The following is a 24564-nucleotide window of genomic DNA, read 5'->3' on the forward strand; positions in this document are numbered from 1 at the left end:
AGCTTAAATAGCTTCACACAAAAGGAAATACACTGGGAATTCATTTACTCAGTAACAGTCCAAGAAAATGATGTTTCACCTTCTGTTAAAAGCAGCCAGAAACTTAATGTCATGGCTTTTGGATAGTGTGTGCTTTTGGTGCCTCTAACAGAATCATCACTTGATCACAGGAGCATGTGTAAAGAAATAGCAAACCAGCTGTATTAAGTGGAAGATGAAAATAAGAAATTTGCCCACTCTGTATTGGCAAGAGGTAGCTCAGCTTCTTTCCTTGTTTAAAGTATGTAAATGTGGATCATACCAGAAATGGAAGAGAGATTTTGGTCTGGCTCCAGTATAGATTAGCAGTACAACTGACAGACTGGGAAAGAAGCAAGATTGGAACAAAGGTGCTGTAGCAGATTGATGTTGAGGTCTGGTCATTGCCTGGCTTGTCTTTAATTACACAGAAGATCCAATCTGCCGATTCTGCTCTTAGGATCTTGCTGCACTTTTCTGTACTTGCACTGTAGTTCATTTAAATCAGTACTCGAACGTCAGAAAGCCGTGTAGCAGACACACCTCAGCTCTCCCTAGAAATGCTGTAGGATGTGACATTCAAGAATTGACAGTTGCAAAAAGAATTGAAACATCAAAAGAAAGGTAAGAGCTGTTGAAACTTGGACAAACTCAAACTGTCACAGAAGGACCAGGTAATGTTAAGATCACATTTTGCTAATTTACCTGGAATGTCATGGTGGCACTAATTTGCTTCTTTGTCCATGAAAACAAAATACAAAAGACCCTGCTCCAGGGGAGTCCATTTGTAGTGGATGGGGAGAAATAATGCTTCCACCGGGTTACTTTGTAAAGCTTGTAACAACATAGACTCAGAAACCTGACTTAAAGGATTAGGTCTTTCTCATTCTTCAACCCAGCAAACACATACAATCTCCTTTTGTTATGGTTAACCTAAAAAGGAGAACCTTTTCTTCAAGGCATCAATCCCAATTGAGAGTGTGTTGTACAAGTGTACTTTTTACTTTTGTGAGATATTTGCTTCTTTTACTGCATCTACGATACCGAAGAGAAATGCTTACACCTTGACTGCCCTGTGTTCACGTTTTAGTAGGCAGCAGTGGTTGGTTTCTGAAGCGCAGGAGTGTGAAATTGGTCCACCATAATGGTGTAAGGGCAGAAATGAAGAACTGAAATGTATGTTTTCATATGGTATAGCGTTCTGTCAAGGCTGACTGCAAAAATTATGTACTTCACCCTATGATTACATATTCTTATGCTTCTAGGAGAGGGACAATTAGGTTGCCATTCTCTGCATCAGTTGTGTTTGCTAAATTCCTGCAGCAGGAGTGCTTGTGCAAACTAACTGTAAAACTAGAGGCAGCTAGTCATTGCTATAGGCCAAATTTATCTGTGGAACTTTAATGTTAGTGATAAATGCTTAAGAAGTCAACCTGCATGATTTTTCAGGTCACTGGACAAAATTGCAGGTAAGTGTTTTTGTTTCCCCTCCTGTATGGACACCAGATGTAAGAACACAGCACCTCAGCTACATCTGAATTGAACAATGTAGAGCGGCCGTATTTCTCTATTTTAATCGTGTAACAAAAAACAAGACTACCCTGCTAGTGCAGTAAAATGAAATGTCTCTTGGGAGAAGGTGCATTTAACAAGCTGAGAATGAACAATAGGCAAGTGGAGTAATGCTGTATGAATTCTGAGAATTAGATTCATGAATCAACAGCTCAGTCCTAAACCTAAATCATTCCTAGAATAAGCAGGTATCTTAAACTCTTACTGTGATGCCTTGCACAGCTCAGATTTAAAAAAACCCAGGAGCCAAGCAAACACCTACAACTTTATAATTATTAGAAAAGGGAAGTACTTAAAAAACCAACTACTTCTGAGGTTTGTTTAATGAAAGAACTAAGCAACTTGTATAAGACAGCTCCTAGTGGTCAGTAACCACGTTACTTTTTTTACCCCACTCTCATGCCTTTTATTTTTCAAAAGGTGACATGAAACAAAGGATGATACAGACAAAAGTCTTACTCAAAATAAATGTTTGTTTTTTTAAGAGAGTAAGAGGATAAAGAAAAGAGAAGAACATTATTAGCCCACTGCAACAGAGTTAACAAACAGGAGACTGATAATTAGTGTTTAATGCCACCTATAGCAAAACTGTTTCCCACTGGGAAAAACACGGGAGGCAAGTCCATTGTGCTCCTTCAAAGTCACAGGCCGGAGCAGAACATACAACAGCACCTAACACACAGTCACTTTACATATATTCAAGTTTTTACACATCTGCAAAGCAGAAGTAGTAGCAGCCATTTGGATGTTCTTTCTTAATGGTTCTCACAGGGGGCCTAGGAAACTCAGAGGGACCTGGTTCTTGTGACATGGAGCTGGAGCTGCAGCTGCTGCTTCTGCTGCTGCTTCCAGCTGCCTGCACTCTACCTCTGTCCTCAGCAGGGGAGATCTGGGGGGAACCTGGGCTCAGGTACCCAGCTGTGGTCTGAGTAGAGGCAGTGGCCTGTGTGGTCGGGCCAGTGTTGTTTTTCACATAGACGTTTTTGATAGCAACAAGCGTATGCGCCATGATACTGATGCTGTTACTCAGATCCTGCATGCCTTGCTGCAGCAGCCGAAGATTGTGGTTGACACTGTCAAAGCCAGACTGGATCACCTGTATCTGGGTCTGCTGAATCTGCAGTAGGTCCTCTTCAGTTATTTCATTTTGGTCTGCCTGGGACCTGCCTTTTGTTTTGGCTTTTCCTTTCCCAGAGGAACTACCGCCTGATGTCCCCAGAAAAGGCAGTTCTTCTTGACTAGGTGAAACCACAAACATGTCCTCAGAGCTTTCTTCTGGCTCTACCACCTTCACTACTATCTCTTCTTTGAGGTTCATCTTCTCAAGACTGGATTGATGAGATGGGCCAGGATTGCCATTAAACCCTAGAGGAGAGGGGGGGGGGGGAAGAGGAAAATCAAAGGAGAACCAGTGAGAAACTTCATAACCTTGGTGGTCAGTGAAACATGTTCTCATCCACTAAGCACTAATATTAGTGCTTGAAACAAGACTCTTAAACTCATACTATGTTATCTTTGATGCTTTTAGAATACACCTTGATGGGTGGAAAAACCCTAAATATGCATTCACCAACTAACCATATATCTGCATACTACAGATTCCTTACCAGCCCCATCACAGAAGCTGGACTTTAGTTTCCAAGAGACAAGGTTCACTGCAAGCTTATTTCATTTCATGTGCACCTAGTAACCAGTAAGAGCACTGATGAAACACTATGATGGCAAGAAATCCCTTGGTATTGAAGATGATCACTTCAACGTGCTAGCACGATGTCTCTGCCATGTAGTAAGTTATGTACTTCCAGCACTTTGTACTGGCAAGAACTGCACGCTGCCATGGCTTTTTCATTTGCAAGAATAAGTACTGCAACGGTGAAGATCGATGGCGGGGTCTAAGGGCTGGAAGATGGGCAGCATCTGCTACAGGACAGGGGTTTTGCTGCTGGGTGCTGTTTTGGTGCACTTTTATAACCCACAGCACAAAGCATCACAGTTCTGTGTGCGTGCGTACACGTCTTGCATTTCCAAGGAGAGAAGGTGGCTATCCGAACCAGACATTCCCAGCGGGGCTGGTGCCCGCAGCGCCCTGCGCGCAGCAGCGGGCGGGCAGCGCGGACCTGCCGCGCAGAGCGGGGCGCGCCGGGCGGACTGTCCGGGGCGGTGCCGCGGGGGTCGCTGCCGCACTCACCCATGTCCCCCACGACGGCGCCGGGCAGCTCCAGCGTGTCGATGCCGCCCACGATGGGCACGGCCTCGGCGGGCAGCAGGGAGCCATAGGCGCGGCGCTGGCGGCGGGGGGGCGGCGCGGGCGGCAGCTCCTCGGGGGCCAGGAGGAGGCCGAGGGCGGGAGGGCCGGGCGGCCCGCAGCCCTGCGACAGGCGGCACAGCTTGCTGCGGTCGCGGCGCTTCAGGTCCCGCCAGCGCTTCTTCAGGTCCTCCACGTCGCGGGGACAGGCGGCCACCGGGTTCACCTTGTGCCGGATCAGCTCCCACACCTTCCGCTTCTGTCCTGGGGATGCGCGGCCGGGTCCCGCCGCGAAGAGCAGCTGCTCGTGCTTCAGCACCTGCTCGATCAGCACCTCCGTCTCCGCCTCGTTGAAATTCGCCTTGCGCCGCTTGGGCGAGTCCTCGGCCATCCTCCGCCGCGGGGGCCGGCGGGCGGGCGGGCGCGGAGCAGCGGGGGGGGCGCCGCTGCCCTTCCCTCCGTCCCGGCCCGCGGGGGCCGCCGCCGCCGCCGCCGCCGCCGCCGCCGCTAGGCCGGGCCCCGAGCCCTGCCGGGGAAGCAAATACCGCGCATGAGAGGAAAAGACGCGCACGGACCGGCGCAGGCGCCCCGTGCCCCGCGTGTTGACATGGGGAGGGGGCGCGGCCCCCGCCCGCCTGCCCGGCGGGAATCCCCGCTCGGCGCCGCCCCCGCGGGAAGGGGGGACACGCCGGGCCCGCCCCCGGCGCGGGCTGTGCGCGTGCTCGGCGGGAGCGCGGTCGGGAATGGCGGCGGTTTTGGAGCTGCTGCTGCGGGAGGAGGTGCCGGTCAGCGCCGTGGTGCGGTGGCTCCGGCACGGCCCCGGCCACCGCCCGGCTGAGGTAACGCGCGGTGGGTCGTCGGCTCGTCCTCCCCCAGCGCTCCGGCTCCCGCGGGGCCGGGCCCGCCGCCGCGCCACTCCCCCAGCGCCCTCCGCCACCGCGGGCCGGGGCCGAGCGGGAAAGTTTGTGCCGCCCGGCACTGGGGGCGGCCGGTCCGCGCTGCTGTGAGGGACGGAGCCGCGCGGGTCGGCCCGGGGCCCCGGTCGGTGCCGTTCTGCCGCCGCGATCTGGGGCCGAGGTCCCGTCCAACAGCGGCGGCACCGCCCCCGGAGCGGGCGGGCTTCGGGCAGGGCGGCGGGAAGGCGAGGCCGCCGGCGGGATCTACGCTAGGAGCTGCCCGGCGGGTGTGGGAATCCCGCTGACATCCGCGGGGCTGAGCCCGCCGGGGCCGGCGCACAGCGCGGGGAGGCGAGGGGCGGCAGCGCCGCTGGTCTGTCCTGAGGAAACGCGGTGACAGCGCGGGGTGCCGCTTCCCGCGCCTTTGTCGGGGAGGGTGGCGGTGAGAGAAAGACGAGGCGCTTAGCAGGCAGCCAGGGCTTGGCGGTGGCTCTGTGCAAGCGCCAGCGCGCCTCCCGGCTGGATGCTTGGCCCTCCTGGATGTTGGGGAGGACCTTTGCTGGGTCTGGGAGAAGGTGCATGTTGGCTGAGTTTTGTAATGGGAAATGCCTGGACGATTTGCGTTCCTGTGGAAATAAAAACATTGTAACCAGGGATGGACTAGGACTGCCTATATTTCACTCATAACAGAGATACAACTTGTTTTTAAAGCATTTTCTGCCTGAGCCGCTTGTGGTGTGTTACCTAGTGTTAAAATCAAGACTCACTGGTGTCACCCACATGAGTTAGCTGGGTATCATCGTCATCCTAAACGTGTGTGGGAAGAATGGACTAGCAGCTTTATGCTTTGTGGTATTTCTTTAACTGTGACTTGCAGAAGCAGATCTGTGGTGGTGAAGAAGTTTGAGATGCTGGCAGCTCAGCTAGCACTGCATGGGCAAGGGGTGAGGAGGCCAAAAAGTTTGCTCTTGCAAGGGAATTGCTCACTGCCTTTTTCTGCTGGGAGCAGCTCAGTTATTTCAGCATGAGAAAGCAAGTAGGAAGTTTGCAGCTGGCAGCTGTTAACAGGTTACTGTTACCCAAACGTGGAGGAAACCAAACCTCAGTTAACTTGGACAGAGAAAGATGACTGAATGCAGGTTGTGCTCTGAAAAGCTACAAAAAGTACCTGACCTTGTATATGGTATAGGCTGTAATTATCTTGTGCCTCTATGCTAAACCCAAGGGGGCACCCAAGGAAGTGATAGGCTTCGTCTTGCTCTAGCTTTCGTGGCAGTTTCAGACAGGAGATGGCCTTCTGACACCTCACTGGGGCTGTGCTCTGACCTGTGTTGGAATCTCATGTTCCTCCAAGAAGCTGATTTGGTCTCACACTTTCAAATATGAATTTCAGCATAGGTATTGAGGACTGTGGGAGTCCAGTCATAGGCATGCTTTCACTGCCTTCTTTCATGCAGAAAACCACCTTCAGAGACTGTGTTTGCTTTTTTGACTTTTCGTCTAGTCAAGGTGTTAATATAAATTAACAGAAGTTAATTTATATATGTTATATATATATACAATATATATAAAAATTCTATAATTTGTATATATAATATATAAATTAACAGGAGTTAATGCAGTGATCTTAATATTAGTAAGGAATAAGTTGCTGCCTATGAGAACTTCTGTTGTGGCAAATGTTGCTGAATCCCATTTAGAGGAAACAGAAACCTGGTGCAGTGTTATGAACAAAAGAATTTTTACCAAGTTTATAAAACTTTGAACTATGCATGTAACATGAAGTCTCTTTTTGTTTAGATTTACCCTTGTAAGAACACCACCACTTGTTTAGATTTTGGATGTGTTGAGTCAGTGGTGGGGTTTTTGTTTGTTTAAGTTTCCCAAGTATAAACTTCATTTACCTTAAGGTTTCAGAGTCTCTGTTTAGACTTCTCTGAGGCCTAAAGGGAGGAAAATTATTTAATTGAAATGGAAGAGCAGCTTTGGTCTTGTATTTGGCACTGCAGGACTCTGAGTGCTTAGACAGTTGTTATAGCACCCCTCTGTGGGAGCAAGTGGCATTCATAGACAAATAGGGGAAGAGAAGTCGCAAGGCAGAGAAGCTGCAGATTTTAGATTTTTCTATTAGAATTAACTGCTTTCAGTATTGATGTATTTGAAATGCTGAGTTTAGGGGTGCCAGTTGGTCCAAGTTCTCCCTGGCCATAGCTTCAGGGAGTATTACTGGTGTTTCCATGGAACGGTTCCACTGTTTCCCAGTCAGAGACCAAAGTGAATTACTCCATCTGGAAACTTGTGCCAAAATTGCTTGTGTGAAAGCTGATCTTCAGATCTGTGACCAGTGCTAAAGTTGCTTGAATGTCAGTGACCTATTTTACCAAGTCATGTTGTTTTTTATTGTGTATCACAGTCCCACGGTTACCGCTTGAATGAATCTAAGTACATGGACAGAAAGAAAAAGGTAGCTTCTTTTATATTAATTCTTTGTCCTCTTTTCTTGTAGGAAAACCACATCCACGACAAGCTGGTATCTCTTAGTTTGCTTCAGAAAGATTTTGTGCCTTTTCTGTTAAATTTTTTAAGGGAGCAGACCAGCCAGATCCTGACTAATGGACCCTCTACTCCTGCTAAAACACCTAATTCCAAGGCCCATGGGAGCCAAAGGACAGGATCAGAAAGGAGGGCAGGCCATGCAACCAGCAGCCGAGTGCAGCTCTTTTCCCAAAGGACTTCAGTGACTACCTGCACCACAGATACCAGCTTTTCTCCTGCTGCAGCATCCAGCAGTTCCTCTTCCTTTTCTGGGTCAAACCTGTCTAGCCCTTGTAGTGATTTCCCTAGCGTGGTGTCCAGTAGCAGCCCGAGCTTTGGGTACAGCCCTGTGCTTCACCACGGGGAGAAGCGATCATCTCAGAAGGCCAGCCTGGGGAGCTTCCTTACAGCCACGCCAGAAGCCCTGCCAGTGAGACGAGGCCGAAGGAAAGGAAACAGCTCAGCTGGTGCTTCTGGCCGGCAGGTAGCTCGGGATCTGGGGCGTTCCCTTGCTGAAGAGGAAGATGGAAAGAATGACAGTGTATCGTGGAGCGGAGGGAGAAGGAAACGGAGTGAAGTGCCTCTTGATTCTGCCAGATCCCCACCCAGCCAGCTAAACCTTAACAACTTGGAGGAGTTCCCACCCATGGGTGCTGCCTCTGGCTGGACAAAGTAAGAGCAAGTCTGCCTTGCTGTCTCATTTGGATTGTGCTGCAGGTTACTGTTTCTTGAGTAGCTCATCCTGTTGTGCGTGTCCAGATGCAGAAGATCCTGTAAATACACAATGCCTGGCTCCTTGGTCAGAACTGCTTTGTTACGGTCACCATGTAGGGAGGGGAATGTTGCTTCAATGCGTAGCCAGGTTTTCCACTCTTTGAACTCACCCAAGACACCCCTTTAGCCTCTCACTTGTGATGCTGCCTGCAGCTTACCGGTGAACGGTCCAGTTCATGTTAAGCTGAGAACATCTTTGTCCTTGCATGTTCTAACAACTCAACGTTATCTCAGCTCTTCACATTTCTCATTTAGCACAATAGCAATTGTTAAGGAAGAGCAGTCTTAGAAGGCTCTTCAACTCTACTTTTAATATCAAAGAAGGTTTTGGATTGACAATCTGTGGCTTCTGGCAGCAGATGTTAGTATGCAACTTTGTGCTGGATTTTTTTGCTGGACAAAATAGCTAGCTGTATGCTTGGTCTGCAGCAAGCCCTGGTCGCCTTGGTGACTTTGGCTTAGCTTCTGGGCAGCTGCTTGTGTTGTGGTTGCCTCAGTCCTTTTATCTTTCTCTTCTACTCTTTAAAATCCTCTCTGGCAAATATAATGTCAGGCTGTTTACTCCATATATCAGTCATTGGTCTCCGAAAGTAGGACTTTCAAAATTGTAACTGAAAATTACAAAATTAGTGTGTCAGCCTGTACAGCAGATCCAGGTGCTGAGTCCAGATGGTGCTCTAGATGATATAGTGTGTTTCCAGCATAGACAGCAAATATCTCTTCCTCAATTACATTATGCTCAACTAGGAAAATGAAGGAGGAAGGAGGTCACAGAGTGTTCAGAAGTTGATGCTATAGGGATTTTGAAAACACTGTAGCAATTAATATTTACCAACCAGAAAATCCTTGAGAAGTGTAATGCTTTATGTTTCTGTATCTCATTTCCAGTTTTTTAGTGATTTTTTACTAGTTTATGGAACCTCTTCCTGAAGGATAAATCTCAGTAATTTATGCAGGAAGGATGAGTTTCCTTAAACTTAGAGGGCCTATTGTAACTTGAGAGCCTGAACTCTTACACAGACAGAAATGGATAATGGCACCTTGATTGGTTTTGGTGGTTTTTTCTCCTGGTCATCTTAGAAACTCATTCACCGTCAGTTTCTTACTATAATCGGGCATATCTTGTCCTCTCAAATTGGAAATGTTTGGAAGGGTCGTGTGGCACTGTGTTATCTGTTAATAAATTTTGCAGCAGGGTCAGCAGGCAGTTTTTAGCACTCTGTAGCTTCATGACTTTTATTCAGTGACCAGAAAAAAATCAATAACTATATATACAATTTAGAAATTCCATATCCTGACTCCATATCGGTTTTATTTTAGCATCAGGTTTCTCTGCAAGAGTTGCATGCATATCTGTCTTGATGTCTAATTTATTTTGTTGTTTAGTTGCATTTGTTTTTAGTGGCATTACTTCTCATTTTTTCAGCAAAAGCAAACCATCGAGGCGAATCAATCCAACTCCTGTAAGTGCTGAGCGCCCCCTCTCAAAACCAAAGACGTGCTTCACTTCTACTCCTGTCAGTCAGTCTCCAGCTGCTCGGTTGTCATCTGGGTCAAGCCTTGAGGCCTTTACCACTGTCCAGGAAGGAAACCTTACATCTGTGATAAGCAACAGCCTTCAAGAGGAGAGGGAGATGCTGAAGAAAGAACGGTACAGTCTGAGCAGGGGGGTGAAAGGCTTGTATTGCTTTTTAATTGCCTTGTGTCCTGGTTCCAGCCAGGATAGGGTTAAGTTTTGCAGTAGGCAGGAGGGGGCATGGCTGGGACCCAGGGGTTATTCTGTACCACCTCATGTCATTTTCTGGGGACTGGGAGAAAACTCTCTTCTGGGTCACTGTAGTGTGGTAGAGGGAGCAGTCGGGTATCCTCTATTGTTGGGGGATTTCTGTGTGAATCATTCAGCCCTTTCTTACACCCTCTGTTAGTAATATTGTTGCTGTTACTGTTCATCTTCTCATGTCATTGCTGTTTCCAGTAAATTGCTCTTAACCCAACCTGTGATCTTTACCTTTTTTGTCTCCTATTCTCCTCTCCATCCAGCCACAGGGGGAGGGGAGAGCAAGTGAGCAGCGCATGGTTTGGAGAGTACGAGTGAGAGCACTGAACTGGGGAGTACCATTCCTAAACCACAACAGCCTTATTTGGTGCCCAGTGTGGGACACAAAGGGTTGAGAGAACAATAGATCTGCCCAGAGTGGGATGTAAACCAGTTTGATCTAAGCATTTGGGGTATTGGGTCCAGAGCCACTGGTCTCAATGTTGCTTGGTCTGTTCATGTTCTTGTGGTACCTAACCCTGTATATGTTTCTGTAAATGCACACTCTGCCCATCATGGTGCTCTGTCAGAGCAGGGAGAGGGATCAGGATTGTTTTGTTGATTTACTGTGGGATATCGGTTTATGACATGATAACATCAAGGGTCATTTGGGATGTGTCTTCAGTGTTGTTCTCCTACCCTTTCGTTGCATCCTTCCTCTGGGAGTCCATTAATAATGGTACCCGGTCTGTGGGGAGAACAGGGGAGGATGATTTCTCCCAGCTTTTCACCCCTTTTTCTACTTCAGGCCTGTTATAACAGCTTTTGAGAATTTTGAATTTTTGAATTTCCTTTGGATGTTAAGGGAAGCATATTCTGGTTGATATGTCTGCTATGTCTCCTAAATAAAATCTGCACCATGTTTAGAGTCAGTAGGGTCAACATCATGTCTGGAGTCAGGACAGGACAAGATGTGAAAATGTGCTCTACACTGCAGCCAGGGAGAATGGTCCTTCCTGGAGTCTCTGGCAAAAAGTACCTATGGAGACTCAAGGACGACCCTTTGTGTTCTGGAGATACAAAGGATCCAGGACCTGTTACATGCAAACTGAAAATGAGATCTTAGCAGCTTATGAAGGGCTGCTTCAGAAGTGATTGGCACTGAAGCACAGCTCCTCCTGGCACCCCGATTGCCAGTGCTGGGCTGGATGTTCAAAGGGAAAGTTCCTTCCACGCATCATGCCAATGCTACGAGGAGTAAGGGATCGCTCTGATCACACAGTGAGCTTGAATGAGAAACCCTGGTTGCGCAGGGATATTGGAATTCATCATGAACAGTCCTGGAGGTGAAAATTTTGGACTCTCGTCATCAGAGGAGAAGGTGACACGTGCTGCCGAGGCACTACCGTATAATCAGCTATCAGAAAGTGAAAAGCAACATGCTCTCTTCACTGACTGTTCCTGCCGTATTGTAGGGATACATCAAAATGGAAAGGTGCCATATGGAGTTCTACACAGTGAGTCACAGAAGATGTCAGGGGACAAGGTGGATCAAGTCAGGTTGCAGAGCTGAAAGCCGTCCAGCTGGCTTTAGATATTGCTGAATGGGAGAAATGACCAGTGCTCTACCTCTACACTGACTCTTGGCACAGAGGTTAATCTCATCTGGGCTGCTGAATTGTGGCACAACATCACTGCCTGGCTAGAGAAGCTGACTGTGAAAGTTCATCATGTAGGTGCGCACATATCCAAGAGCTGGGCTACTGAAGAACATCGCAACAATGGACAGGTGAATTGGGCTGCCAGGATCAAAGTGTCTCAGGGGATCTGGACTGGTAACATAAGGGTGAATTATTGCTGGCTCTGTGGGCATATGATGCCTCAGGTCATGAAGGAAGAGGTGCAACATAGAGATGGGCTCGTGACCGAAGGGTGGATTTAACCATGGACACTATTTCCCAGGTTATCCATAGCTGTGAACCATGCATGGCAGTCAAGCAGGCCAGGCAGGTAAAGCCTTTGTGGTGTGGTGGGTTGAAATACTGGCAGATTGATGACATCACACTCCTGTAAAGCTGCCAAGGCAAGTGCTACCTGCTGACAGGGGTGGAAACAACCACTGGATGGCTGGGGATTCACCCTGTGTCCTATGCCACTGCCTGGAACATCATCTTGGGCCTTGAAAAGCAAATCCTGTGGCAACATGACACCCCAGAGAGAATTGAGTCAGACAGTGGGACTCATTTTAAAAATAACCTCAAATACCTGGGCCAGAGAGCACGGTATTGAGTGGGTGGATCCTATTCCCTATCATGCAGTAGCATCTGGGGAAAGTTGAATGGTACCATGGACTGTTAAAAACCACATTGCAAGCAGTGAGTGGTGGAACCTTCAAATTTACATTTAGCAAAGGCTACCTGGTTATTTGACACCAGAAGCTCCACCAATCGAGCTGGCCCAGCCCACTCAAAACCTTCATGTACTGTAGAAGGGGATAAAGTCCCTGTGATGCATATGAGGAGCATGTTAGGGAGGACAGTTTGGATTAATCCTGCCTCAAGCAAAGGCAAACACATCCAAGGGATTGTTTTTGCTCAAGGACCTGGGTGCACTTGGTGGGTAATGCTGAGGGATGGGGAAACGTATGTACCTCAAGGGGATTTGATTTTTGGATGAGAATAGTCTGTAATTTTGGATTATATATTATTGGTTGCTGAATGACACTGCCAGTTTATGTCATAACTACCATGGACAGTGAGTATGGGCTGCTCCAGACACACCAGTCATGAGCTCCTGATACAGCTTAGAACCACCTGACAGCACACCAGCCCTCTTGCCCTGGAAGACATCTAGGATGGATAGAACCCACAGTCATGGACTAAATGAACTCAACAGACATCTTGGAGGGACGGCCATTGATTATGGAAATGATACTCGTGCTTGTGTATATGTGTGCATATATATATACAGTTGGAAAGTGTAGGATTTGGGCATGATGCAAATGGTACCGAATTATGGGTGGATAATGTCCTTGTTCCAGCCAGAACAGGGTTAATTTTTGCAGCAGCCAGGAGGGTGCATGGCTAGGACCCAGAGGTTGTTCTATACCAGCTCATATCACTTTCTGGGGACTGGGAGAGGACTCGCTTCTTGGTCTGTGCAGTGTGGAGAGAGCAGTCGGCCATTCTCTATTGTTGGGGAGTTTCTGTTTGAATCGTTCGCCTTGTGCTTATGCCCTCTGCCATTAATGTTGTTGCTGTTAGTATTTGTTTTCTCATGTCATTGCTGTTTCCAGTAAATTGTTCCTATCTCAACCCACATTTTTTACCTTTTGTGCCTCCAGTTCTCCTTTCCATCCCATTTCAGGGGAGGAGGGGGATAGGGGAAGGGAGCAAGTGAGTGGTTTGGAGAGTCTGAGCAAGAGCACGAAATTGGGGAGTACTATTTCTAAACCATGACACCTTGTCTTAAGTTGGTACTGATATTAAAGTGAAAATGACCAGAAGAATATCCAGAACATATACTGATGGCCTAAACTGTAATTTGCCTAAAGCCAAATGTGACTCTGTTATCAGACTAGCATATTAATGCAGCTAGCTTATGTTTGTCATTTTAGAGGTGTGCTGATTCTAGAACAATGACCCTCACTTCAGAAGTTTTGTCAGTCCTCACTGCTTTTATGAGATTTCTTCTTCATGGGCTTGCATGCGTGGCTGTCTCCCATGCAGCTTTCCTTAAATTGCACAGGCAGAGTGTGTGGGTTTAAGCTGGTGTAATTAGAGTGTGTTTGAAAATTGCACCAAAACTTACTGATTTGAAGAAAATGAGTTAATGTAACAAATGTAGTGAAAGTGTGATTGCATGATTTTTTAAGGTAGGTAGGCTAGTAGAAGCTTGCAGTCAGAGAAAACAGGACATGGGTAGCTGGAGATTCTGTTTCAAAGTTACTACTGCAGTTATCTGTTGAAAATTGTTTGCTGTGAGATGAGGTGAATTCTAGCTTCTTATTTTGTCTGTGCTGTTCAGTTAGTGTGTCTTTCATCATCTGTAAAATGATATCACTGTTAGTCTGTGAAGATTTGTACTTCAGAAAAAAAACAAAGCACAGTAGTAGAGAAACTATTGTTTGTAATTGCTGACAGAAGTGTTGCTGTTCTTTGTAGGTTTTGTTCTTGGGGAAATTCCTCAGGACACATGGGTGTGGAATTCTTTTCCTGCTAAGCCTTCAGTGGGTCCAGAACTGGCTGAAACACATCCAGTAGAGACTAATGAATTACTGTTTCTACTGGACCTGTAGCAGAACTGCTCAGGATCCAAACCTGCCTCTCTGCACTTAAGTGAAGCACCTGTTCCACTGAATTCTACCTGAAATGTCCCAATAATTTATGTAAGCTTAAGTCAGTGAAATAGTGGTATGTGGTGGGCTGGATCTTGCACAGGAGGTGATCCTGTCTGACCCATCATGCTTGAAAGCTGGGAGCTGCTATTGTGTCCTCAGTACTGAGGTGGTGAAATGAGGCACAAAACTAACAAAGCCTCCAGCCAGGGTCACTTTAAGCAAGGGCAAAAGGTGAATTTTGCATTGAGGTAGATGACAACACTGAGGCAGAAGTGAAGCAGAGTCTAACTGCATTATTGGAGTCTTACTTTGATGGGTTTACAAAGTGCTTAATAAATAATTTTCTTCAATTTAATCAGCTTGGGTGCTTGTGTTTGTTGCAAGGGAGGCTGTTATTTAGTAATGTTTCTGTTTCCATTTTGGGAACAATTTGTTCAACAGTTCCACTAGAAATAGGCCACTAGAAAAAAAACCTTTGCTGCAGGTAAAAATGTTTCTGTCTTCCCCACAGCCCTTAAGTGACTTAAAGATTTTACTTTTGAGACAGTGTGGTAAGACATAGTGTAATGTTCCAAGTGCATATGTTTCACTGGAATCTTTAACAATCATTTGATATTGCTGTTACCGGCTTGTTTCCTGTTTCTCATGTGTCTTATATGTGCCACTCTGGTGCTGCGTTTTGGATGACATCTCAAGGTATAGTTTTTAACAATGTCTATGTATTTAACTGAGTGAACATTGTTGATTTAGGATCCAGCAGTTAAAGTAGTTTGTTCCTTCTGTATGGGCTTTCATCAGCTGTTGCATTACCTTTCCATGTAGTGGTATTGGGTCTTCTCAGGGTGTCGTTAACTTAAAAAGGTGTCCGAATACATGGATATTAACCTAATTTTCATAGATTTTGTAAAATCTGGCTGTCACAAATTGTACATGCAAAAAAAAATTTCAGCACGTAGTCTCTAACAGATTCTCTGTCCTTAACAAATATAATTTCGGATGAGAAGCAGTAACATAGGTTAGCTGGTTAATTTGGTCAAAGGGCCATTTTAACAGAGGCTATTTTAACAGAGTTGGAATGTGAATGTGATTCTTTCCAGTCTTGATTGCTAACCCAAGATCTTTTCTCTCAAAGAGAAAGATGACCTTAATTACCATTAGCTAAAAGCTCCATTAGACAGTGTAAATGACATGGTTAGTTGTTGCAGGATTGCTTTCATGCTACACTGCAAGAGAAAGACCTCTGGCTGCATGGCTGCTGTGGATCATCTTCAGTCACATGGCATTTTGCTGCTCTTGAATTTCAGATGCAAATTGCTGCACCAGGCATCTTCTCCTGCAGGGATATCTTTTGATCCTGGTACTCCGACTAAGCCTAGCTACACTCGCAGTGCTAGCCTGCCTGCTGAAAGCCATCTGGTGACCTGTGCAAATCCTACCAAGGTTTCCTGCAAGAAGCAGCTGGAGTGTCTGGCACAGCTCTATTCATCGTGTATAGCAGGTGATGTGAGACTGACCCAGATGATGTGAGACTGACCTTTCTTTCAGCTTTGAACTTGCATGTGTGTTGTGGGAGGGAGGTAGCTGAGAAGTAGAAGTTGTAGAACAGTTACAGTGTACAAAAAAATAACATCTGGAAAAATAAACGAAGCCAACTCAATTATTAAAATAAATGAATACTAGGTTAAAGTTTAGGGAAAGAGGTGAGCCTGATGCAATACTCTGAGCTGCAGTAGACCAAAATTTTATGGTCTGAAACTAGACTGTTCCCTAACACATCTTTCCCATATTGATTTACACTGTGGCTGTGCGCAGGGAGTTCTTTGGTGACAACTAGAGTACAGGAATCTATCTTTTTACCTTTGTGAATTAAAGCAGGACAATATCGAATAATCCACTTTTAACATCTCGTTTACTCTCTTATAGAAAACCTGGTACCAAATATTTTTCTGGAGCTGTTTTTTGTTCTACAACTATTGACATCTAAAGGCACTTCTACTGCAGAAGATGGGGATAGTGACCTTGAAATCAATGAAAGTAGTAGAGGTAAGCAATAGTATTGAGGAGAAAGAGTATTGCTTCCACGGAATAATAATGTGTTATATAGCAGCTTGGACAGTTAGTCTTAAATGACATAAAAATGCCTTATTACCAATTTGTGGGACTCATCTGAGATGCTGACAAAAATCACAGTGCTTCTGCAGTATGATAGAGTGTGGTTGTTAGGTCCTGTTTGAATCTAGTTTTCTACTATTGTGTGAGATTTGCTGTAGCTGCTTGCTAACACTGAATTCTAAAGAGAAGGACAGATTTGCTAAACTTGCTTCTCCATTGGCCTCTGCGACTCAAAAGTGCTGTTGATATACTGTTTTTCTTTAGCTTAAGATCAGGATATGAGTGCACAGGATTCAGCCATATAGATGTGTAATTCTTGCATTTGTTTTTTGTCAAATTCAGGCTTAAGCTTGATGCAGTTAGTACTTTCATATGGATATTAAAACCAAAAGAGTGATACACACCACCATCCCCCACCTCAGGTTCCCCAATTTGACTGACCTTTGTTTTACTATTCATTCTTAGAACTGAGAATGGGAACTTCTGGAAATTGGACAGGGATCTAAAAGACTATTTTTGGATGTGGCAGTTCCTACTTTCCTTAAAAGCTTTGTTGGTCTTTTAATTTATAAATAGTGATAAGTGCTGTTGTCTCATGTTTCTTTTTTCCCCTTAGAAGTGTCAGGGGGACAGCATTTCCAAAGTGTGCACAACTGTGTTTATTTTGCTGTTCGAGTCTTGGACTATCAATATGAGTGAGTTGAATTTTTTTTACTCTGCTTTTATGTCTGCAGTTATGTGTGGGATTAAGCAAGTGTGCTTGCTTTAGAGCTTTACCACTTACAGGCACCGAGTTTTTAATTTTACCTCAAAACATGCAACTTGACCTGAATTTGGATGTGTGTGAGTTTTCCTTGCACTGATCTGTCCACTGAACTTTGTTGTAGGTATGCAGGAACAGGAAAGTCACGAGATGGGTGTGATAACAAATGGTCCTACAGATACCTGTAGGATTTCACACTGAATACCTGTGGCTTAGAACTCTTTACTTGGCAGCATCGTAAAAAATGAGCATAAGCATTCCGTTAGGTCTGATCATGTGTTGTTTATGTCTGTCTCTCTGGGTTTTATACCTGTTTTCTTGCAGAATTATTTCCCATTTAGAAAAGGGGATGCTGAAGCTTTTGGCTGAAAATGAGCGAATTGCATCTTTTTCTCCCGCCTTGCACAGGAGGCTCAGGCAGGCTTATGAAAGCAGCACAGCCAAGGTAAAAATTGGCAGACCTCAACTGACATTTCTTCAAACCTTTGTATTGTTGCTCTCTTATTTGCAACGGCTTTGATGTTAAATTTCATTACTCCTACTTCAAGTATCTTGTCACGTTGTCTCTGGCAACTGTCTAAAAGCTACTTCTTTTTCTTGTCAGTGAGTGAGTGAATTGCTAGGTCCAGTGATTTTTAGCTGTGAATCATTGCTGGCTATCCTTGCATTGTCCTTTGGGGCCTGACCTCAACCGGAGACTTTGATAGGGTCAAGTTTTGCTTTTGATTCTCATCTAATAAACATGCATCCCAAGAGAATGATTGATTAGATGCAGAATCAGAAGGTAGTTTCGAAAAAGTGGATTTCTTTCGTAGATATGGGCTCCTTTTAGGCAAATGAAGTTTCAGAGGAGACAGTGCAGATTGTGTAAGCTGGTTCCCTCATATAATTATCTGGGTTAGGGAATTTAAGCTGGATGGTAGGAATGCATTTTATATCTCATTTCATGCATCTTTTAAAAATGGAAATTACTCTTGGCAAAGAAAGTACCAGATGCTTTCTGAGACTAGGACACTTCAATAACGGAGCTTTAAAGTTGTTAACATTGTAAATAAAGGTCTCTTGTTACTTGAAAACATAGGCTTTTTGAGCTGGAGAAAGAGTAACAGTAGAGGAATTGCCAGCCATTATCCTGCATTTTCTGAAGCCTGATATTGAAGGGACACTTTGACTATGCATCATTCTTTCCACACAGTATCAATACTGGTTGCAATCTGTTCAGCAGAGATTTAGAGAGATGAGATGCTTTCTCTTGTAATGTTGAATGATTGTGCCTCTGTAGTGTAATGTAGTGTTTACTAGTAGCTAGCAATTAGGGAAGTAGCTAATCTCTGGACAATTTGGCTAGTGATACTTGGTTTCCTCATCATACCTTTTCCCTGCTTTTTTCTGAGTCTCAGATTATTTTAGAGACTTACATTAGTCTAAAGGCTGCCTTTATATTTTGAACAGGTGTCTCTCCTGTTGCCGTGCTCTGTACAGTCTGTTTCTTTCCAACCAGAAACTGATAATCGCTCTAACTTTCCCAGTGACAGAGCATTTCACATATTTAAGAAACAGAGGTAAGTTTCTTCTAGTATTACTGTATGACTCACAGCGTATAGCCTTTGCATGATTGGGAGCAAAGAATATTAAGAATGTCTCACGTATGCTTCCTGCTGTAGAAAAAAATCTTGACATTTTCACTCTAATTAAAAGGTAAAAAAAAAGCCTTTTTCGATATTGAATGCAGGAGCTAAATGCTTAATGTCTTTAGAGAAAAACAGCCTAATTCTTCAGGAGTTACTGAGACTTCTGTTATTGCCAGTACAGTGTGCCACCCTACTGGATTGCTTCTGCATATAGGTCTGGTGTGCTTTTATTCTTCCTGCTGCCTCTCTCCATGCTTGCGGCAATAGGGTGAGGTCATTCAACAGAATGACAAGTTGTCTTGATCCTTTTTTCTCTCCTCATAGATATTATTTTATCTGGCTTATTCTTTCCTGCCTCTCAGTCTTTGATATGTCTGTCTGGTAATGGGTGTTTTGGTCATTCCATCAAAGCTCGGGCATAAGCTCAAGCACTTGTTGTCCAAGACATGGAAAATGAAAACTCACCAAAGTCCTGTTTACATAAATGCGTTTTGCAAAAGGTATCTGAATACTTAGAGACACGAGTTATTTAATGTGAGGTAGATTCTTGCCGGGGAACTTTGAAGCAATTGAATATATGGTCGTTGTTGCTACAGATTTTGAAGAGTGGGAATTCATTCCCTTGAATATCTTGATTCTCAGGGATATATTTTATGAACTTCTGCGTGAATGGGAGGATAACCACGAGAAAACTGGCTGGGACTTTGAAAGAGTTCTGGGCAACAAGATCAGGTAGGAGTCTGTAATGTAGCTGAATTGCTGGTGCAGCATCCTAGACTTGGCATCCTAAGTTCCATGTTCTCCCTGGTCTTCTGCACTAGTCTGTAGGGGGCTGTGCTGCTTGGAAGATACTAATTATGTAAACTTGCTTCTATATTTAAAAGTATCAGCTGCTATCTTAAAAGAAACAAGCCTTTAAGTAGCAAGGGCTTAATTTCATTAGTCTTGATGTAGCTCTTTCCCTGTTCATAATCAAAGAAAGCTGCCAGTATATTGTGGTCTGAACGTTGTTATTGTATACACTTGTGTGAGCATTTCAAGTTTCTGGTCTGACTCCACTTAAGCGTGGAGACCTGTGCTGTATGTTCAGAAGCTAATTATTCTGATTATTTCAGGGGGTTCTAGTGTATTGTCTCTGAAAACAAGGCAACTATGACTCTTTCTGCAGAAAGCAGACTGATAAAATTATTTATTGCTTCATCAAAATAGATTGTACATAAAGAAACTACTGTGGTTTTGATAACCAGTTGCCTTGTGGGTTTCTGTGTTGGTTTCAACCATCAGCCTACTCAAGTTACATGTATGTAGGTGTTTTTTCACTACAGGAGCAAAACAAGGCTGAGGCCTAAACTAAGAAATTTTCTTTGCCCTGGGGCATCAGAAGTAGCACTGTTGCTGTGTTCTGTATGTGTGAAGTCTCAACTCACTCTTTTGCGCAGAGAAGAGTGGGAGCTGAATGAGCTCATTCTTCTTCCCAAGTAACAGCATTAGTTCAGATAAAGAAGAGATTCTTTTCGTCTCTAGAGTTGTTTGCTCTGCAGGTGCTCAGGGAGAATTTTTGTTTCCATATCAGCAGCAGATGGGGCTCTGTGCTTGGGAAACCTGGTCATAAAGATGTTGCTTTTTGCAATGGCCTTTGGAGATTGCTTTCTTAAGAGCAGTTATTTTATGATTTTGGTATAGTTTGAGATTAGAACACTATTTTTGTACCACAGAGTTCCTGTCACAATTTCATGATCTTTTGCTTCACAGGGCCATGATGGCTCACCTATCTGCAACCTGCAACCACAGCCATTTTGCCCGGCTCTTTCAGAAACAGCTTATCCAGGTAAATGACTTGGGGTTTTTTTATGAATGTATGTGGCAAAGCTGATTTGATCCTTCCTCAGTCTGAGGAAACAAACTGTGTCTTGCAAGTTTCTATGAGATTTTCCTAGTGAAACCTTTTCTTGGGGAGAGACGAGTTTTCAGGATGGGAATTTTTTTCCTTTTTAAGAAATAATCAGTGATAAATTCTTTTAATGATTGGATGAACTCTGTTTAAATCAGACATAAGGTACACTGAGCACATCAAGAGCTGTAAACATTAATTATTCATGGTTATTTACTTTGTTCTACTAATTTTAATACAGTTATAGTTTCTGGAAATTTTAAGGATACATTTGTCATATATCAAATTTAGAGATTCCCAGTTATGTTTCTTAGCAGCATGAGCTTACTATCTGCAAAGAGTCTCTCTTCTTCTGTAACACTGCAACAGCCTGTTTTTGATACAGGAGTGTATATATTGTATATGTGTGGGTTCTTGAAAATTGTGGGAAAGACATGAGATGAATTTTGTTGCATCAATAGGATTTAATTAGGCCTAGGTGCTATATTTCTATCTGTGCCTTCTTAATGAAAACTGGCAGGAGTTCTACAAGGGTAACCAAAGATCTAAACTGGTAATTAGGCATCTTCAATGAATCCAATATGTCTGACTAGAAAGTGATTTGCAGAATCTCACTCTTGCAGAAATGAACTGTGACTGAGGATTTGCTTCGAGGCCTTATAATTTAAGGTTGGGAAGTGTTACAAGATATTCTTTTTGAGAGGGAAGGATGCTCTGTTTGGAATAAAGGGACCTAGTAGTTGCTCACTACTACTGCTCACATAGATAGTTAAATGTTGCTTCTTAGTATGATCTCTCTCATTAAAACTACCGTGATTTAGATGCAGGGATGTGCAGTCATCTTTTCCCTTTACTCATCATCGGCTAGGAGTATATACTCCATTATGTCTGGAGTACTGTGTCCAATCCTGGGCTCACCAGCACAAGAAAAGAAAGATACACACTTACTAGAGCAAGTCCAGTGCAGGGCTATGTAAATGGAGCATTTTTTTTGTCTGAGGAGAAACTGAGAGACCTGGGAGTATTCAGCCTGAAGAAGAGAAGGCTGCAAGTTATCTTAACACTGCGTTACAAATACCTGCTGGGAGGGAATGAGAAAGAGGGAGCCAGGTTCTTTTCAGTAGCGTTCACTGGCAGGACATGAGGCAATGGACACATATTGAGGAAAAGGAAATTCCATCTGAACACAAGAAGACACTTCTTTACTGTGAGGATGGTCAAACACTGAAGCAGGTTCCCCAGAGTGGTTGTGAAGTCCCAGTCTATGGAGACATTCACAACCCAATTGGACATGGTCCTGGACAACGTGCTGTAGCTGACCCTGATTGAACAAGAGGGTTGGGTTAGACGATCCAAGAGGCCCCTTACAACATAACCAGTTCTGCAGTTCTGTAATTCTTTGAGCCTTGAGTAGTACCTCTGTGTTTGAGGGAGCGGGGCATTCATTTTTTATTTTTATTTAACCCTGTGGCAGTTCCAGGAAAATCTGGTCTTGGAATGCATAGTGCAGCATCATGGGCCTTGGAGACTGGGCTAAAGGTCGTACTGAGTGGTTTATGAAGATCATGCAAGTGATAGGTGTTCTCTCCACCCATCCACATGTAGACTGCAAGGTATGACCTAGTTAGATGTATAGGATCGGAACTCCATCTTGCAAGATCTCTAGACTGCTTATAGCCAAGTTTGGTAGCATGTTTTGGCATGAGGAAGAGTTGTTCTGTATGTGGGTTCCTGAAAAGATTGTGCTTGGATTACTCCAAAAACAGTCTTGTGAGGAAAGGATAATACGTTGGATGAAAGAATTGTATGTTGGATGAGAGATACGTGAAATGATGTCTTGTTACAAAATTTCCACCTCCCTACTCTTTCTGTCTCCTAAAGATGTGTAAAGGTCCTATTGGTGGTGGTGCAAGCTGGGGAGACACACCAGACCAGGATGTCCTTAATATGCTGGGTTCTGACAATCTGAGCCGTCTGAAGAGGCTGCAGGAAAGATTTGTTGTTCCTCAGAGCATCAGAGGACCTTGTCCACCCCCTTCATTCCCGGGGTGCCAGCAGTTCTTCAGGGACTTCATCCTCAGTGCAGGAAGGTTAGCTGCCTGTGCTTACTGTTTCCTCTCTGAAATGGGTGGGTAACAGGAGCACCAGCATGTTGCTCTTGCAGCAGAGAGTTATTCAGAAAGATTGGGACTAGGCTACATGGTAATATATGGTAATAATTTTTCTTCTGTAAAACCATAATATTTTGTCGGAGGCTCTCAGCATTTCCCAGTGCCAAGGCATGCAGTGCTGCTTAGCAAGGACACTGGACTGGACAAGTTCTTCTTTGTGATAGTGCATGAAGCCAAGGAGTACAGAATGAAGCCAGCTTTATGATTTTGTTTAATGAATTTTTCACCATTCATAGCATGAAGGAATTGTGATCTATGGGAGATTTTAATCTTAAGTTCACTTGTTTCACAGCTTCCTGCTTTGACAGATCAATTTTATTATCCTTACGCTGAAACTTGCTAAATAGCATCTCTTTGAAAATAGCATCGAATAGCATCTCTTTGAAAAAGTACAAAAGGAAATGAAGGGGGTCAGCCAGTACTAGTCTTGTCTCTTGCTTTCTTGTCTGTCAATCTGTTCTATTGGATGTCTGCTGATGCTTATGAGACAAGCTTGAAATTTTGCAGTGTGTTAGTTGAGGTTTTACTGCTGTTTTCAGCCCAGTCTGACTCATCATCTTTTGCTGAAGTTACCAGTTTAATCAGCACCTGATGGATAGTCTGTGCCTGAAGATACTTGAATTGAATGGCCTTACTCTGGTGGAGCATGAGCACAGTGACGGGGAAGCGGATATGGATGAACAGGTAAGCTTGTTTCTTGCAAACATATCTGGCAGGAATTTTTCTGAGGTGTTCCAGTAGTCTAAAAATTACTGACTTACTTGTGAATTGCTTGGACCTACCACTGCTGTATTACAGGACAAGAATTTAATTTGGTTTTGTCATAACTAGTTATGGAAGTCTGAGCCCCTTGCCACTTACTTGCATGCTTCAGGGTGCTTCATAGAACTGTGTCATAAGAGATAATGCACAATAGTTTGGAACGTGGAAGCCTCCTTTTTAGGTTATTAGTATCCTGTGTTAGATCAATGAAATAACCAAGCTGAGTTGTTGCACTCAGTTGCAAAAGCTCCTTTTTACTTTTCCACGTAGAAGGATTTTAGTTTGAATTTGTAGTGATCCCTGTTCATACCTGTTCAGATGTTTCTTCACTCAACTATACCTATCAGAGGTGTCACAGCTTATAGCTTATTAGCAAAGTAGTCACCAAAGGTTCATGAAGACTTAGAGAGTGGTAGTGGTATTAAGGAGGCAATGTGAGATCAGCTCTCTGTCCTCTCATTGACTCCACAGTTCTTAATATGAAGATGTGATTGAGCAGCTGCTTGTTTTAGAGAGCTCTTGAATAATTTCTTCTTGTCATGAAAGTGAAGCAATGGAGGCAGAAGCAATTTTAAATGCTTGATAAATATGTATTTTGGAAACTCACATTTATTAAAAGCAATGATGAAGCTATGTGGTCCTTTTACAGGAAGGGAATAAAAGTTTGGTGTAGGCATTTGCTTTGCCAGTTTAGGGTAGCATTGCCTCAGCTTACTTTTCTTCATTTTAGGATGAAAAGAAGCGCTTCACTGTGGTCTTGTTAAGTCTGCGACTCCTCGCCAAGTTCCTGGGGTTTCTTGTTTTCTTGCCATATCGCACTGTGGAGCAGCCAACCAGAGACCTACAAGACTCTGCATTAGCATTAAGAAACCAAGTAAGAAACCTTACATTGCCTATCGTTTGACAGGCAGGTTTGCTAATCCGAGGAGAGGATTATGAATAGTCATGCCCTTTCAAAGTGATCCAGTGGCTCCTGGGATGATGTTATATGGTTCTGTCCCTGCAGCATGTTCTGGGGTTGGGAACAAAGGAGTTTGTATAATCTAGAAAAGAGGAAACAATGCACTGATGGGAAGGTACTCAGTCTTCTGTTATTTCT

The 24564-nt window shown here is 44.3% G+C and overlaps 2 protein-coding genes across 2 annotated transcripts in view; one reads left to right on the forward strand and one right to left on the reverse strand.

The window, feature by feature from the left end:
- Positions 1-1987: 1987 nt before the first annotated feature.
- LOC114056475 lies at positions 1988-4488 on the reverse strand. The gene is made up of 2 exons (XM_027881686.1): positions 3779-4488; positions 1988-2955 (listed from the first exon to the last, which is right to left on the reverse strand). Exons 1-2 carry the CDS (start codon positions 4224-4226, stop codon positions 2297-2299), a joined length of 1107 nt encoding a protein of 368 aa, XP_027737487.1. The 5' UTR covers positions 4227-4488; the 3' UTR covers positions 1988-2296.
- CDAN1 (codanin 1) overlaps positions 4438-24564 on the forward strand; it is a 35788-nt gene continuing 15661 nt past the window's right edge. Inside the window, exons 1-13 of the mRNA XM_027881685.1 lie at positions 4438-4674; positions 7238-7938; positions 9467-9691; positions 15440-15633; positions 16059-16178; positions 16864-16942; positions 17335-17455; positions 18463-18572; positions 19284-19373; positions 20394-20469; positions 22414-22622; positions 23273-23387; positions 24196-24339. Coding sequence (XP_027737486.1) covers positions 4579-4674; positions 7238-7938; positions 9467-9691; positions 15440-15633; positions 16059-16178; positions 16864-16942; positions 17335-17455; positions 18463-18572; positions 19284-19373; positions 20394-20469; positions 22414-22622; positions 23273-23387; positions 24196-24339 — 2280 coding nt within the window. The 5' untranslated portion in view covers positions 4438-4578. The remainder of the gene's footprint in view (positions 4675-7237; positions 7939-9466; positions 9692-15439; positions 15634-16058; positions 16179-16863; positions 16943-17334; positions 17456-18462; positions 18573-19283; positions 19374-20393; positions 20470-22413; positions 22623-23272; positions 23388-24195; positions 24340-24564) is intronic.

This window comes from Empidonax traillii, unplaced genomic scaffold, assembly GCF_003031625.1.
Source record: "Empidonax traillii isolate 1590-97213 ecotype Southwest subspecies unplaced genomic scaffold, ASM303162v1 scaffold93:size1158651, whole genome shotgun sequence".
Taxonomy (NCBI): domain Eukaryota; kingdom Metazoa; phylum Chordata; class Aves; order Passeriformes; family Tyrannidae; genus Empidonax; species Empidonax traillii.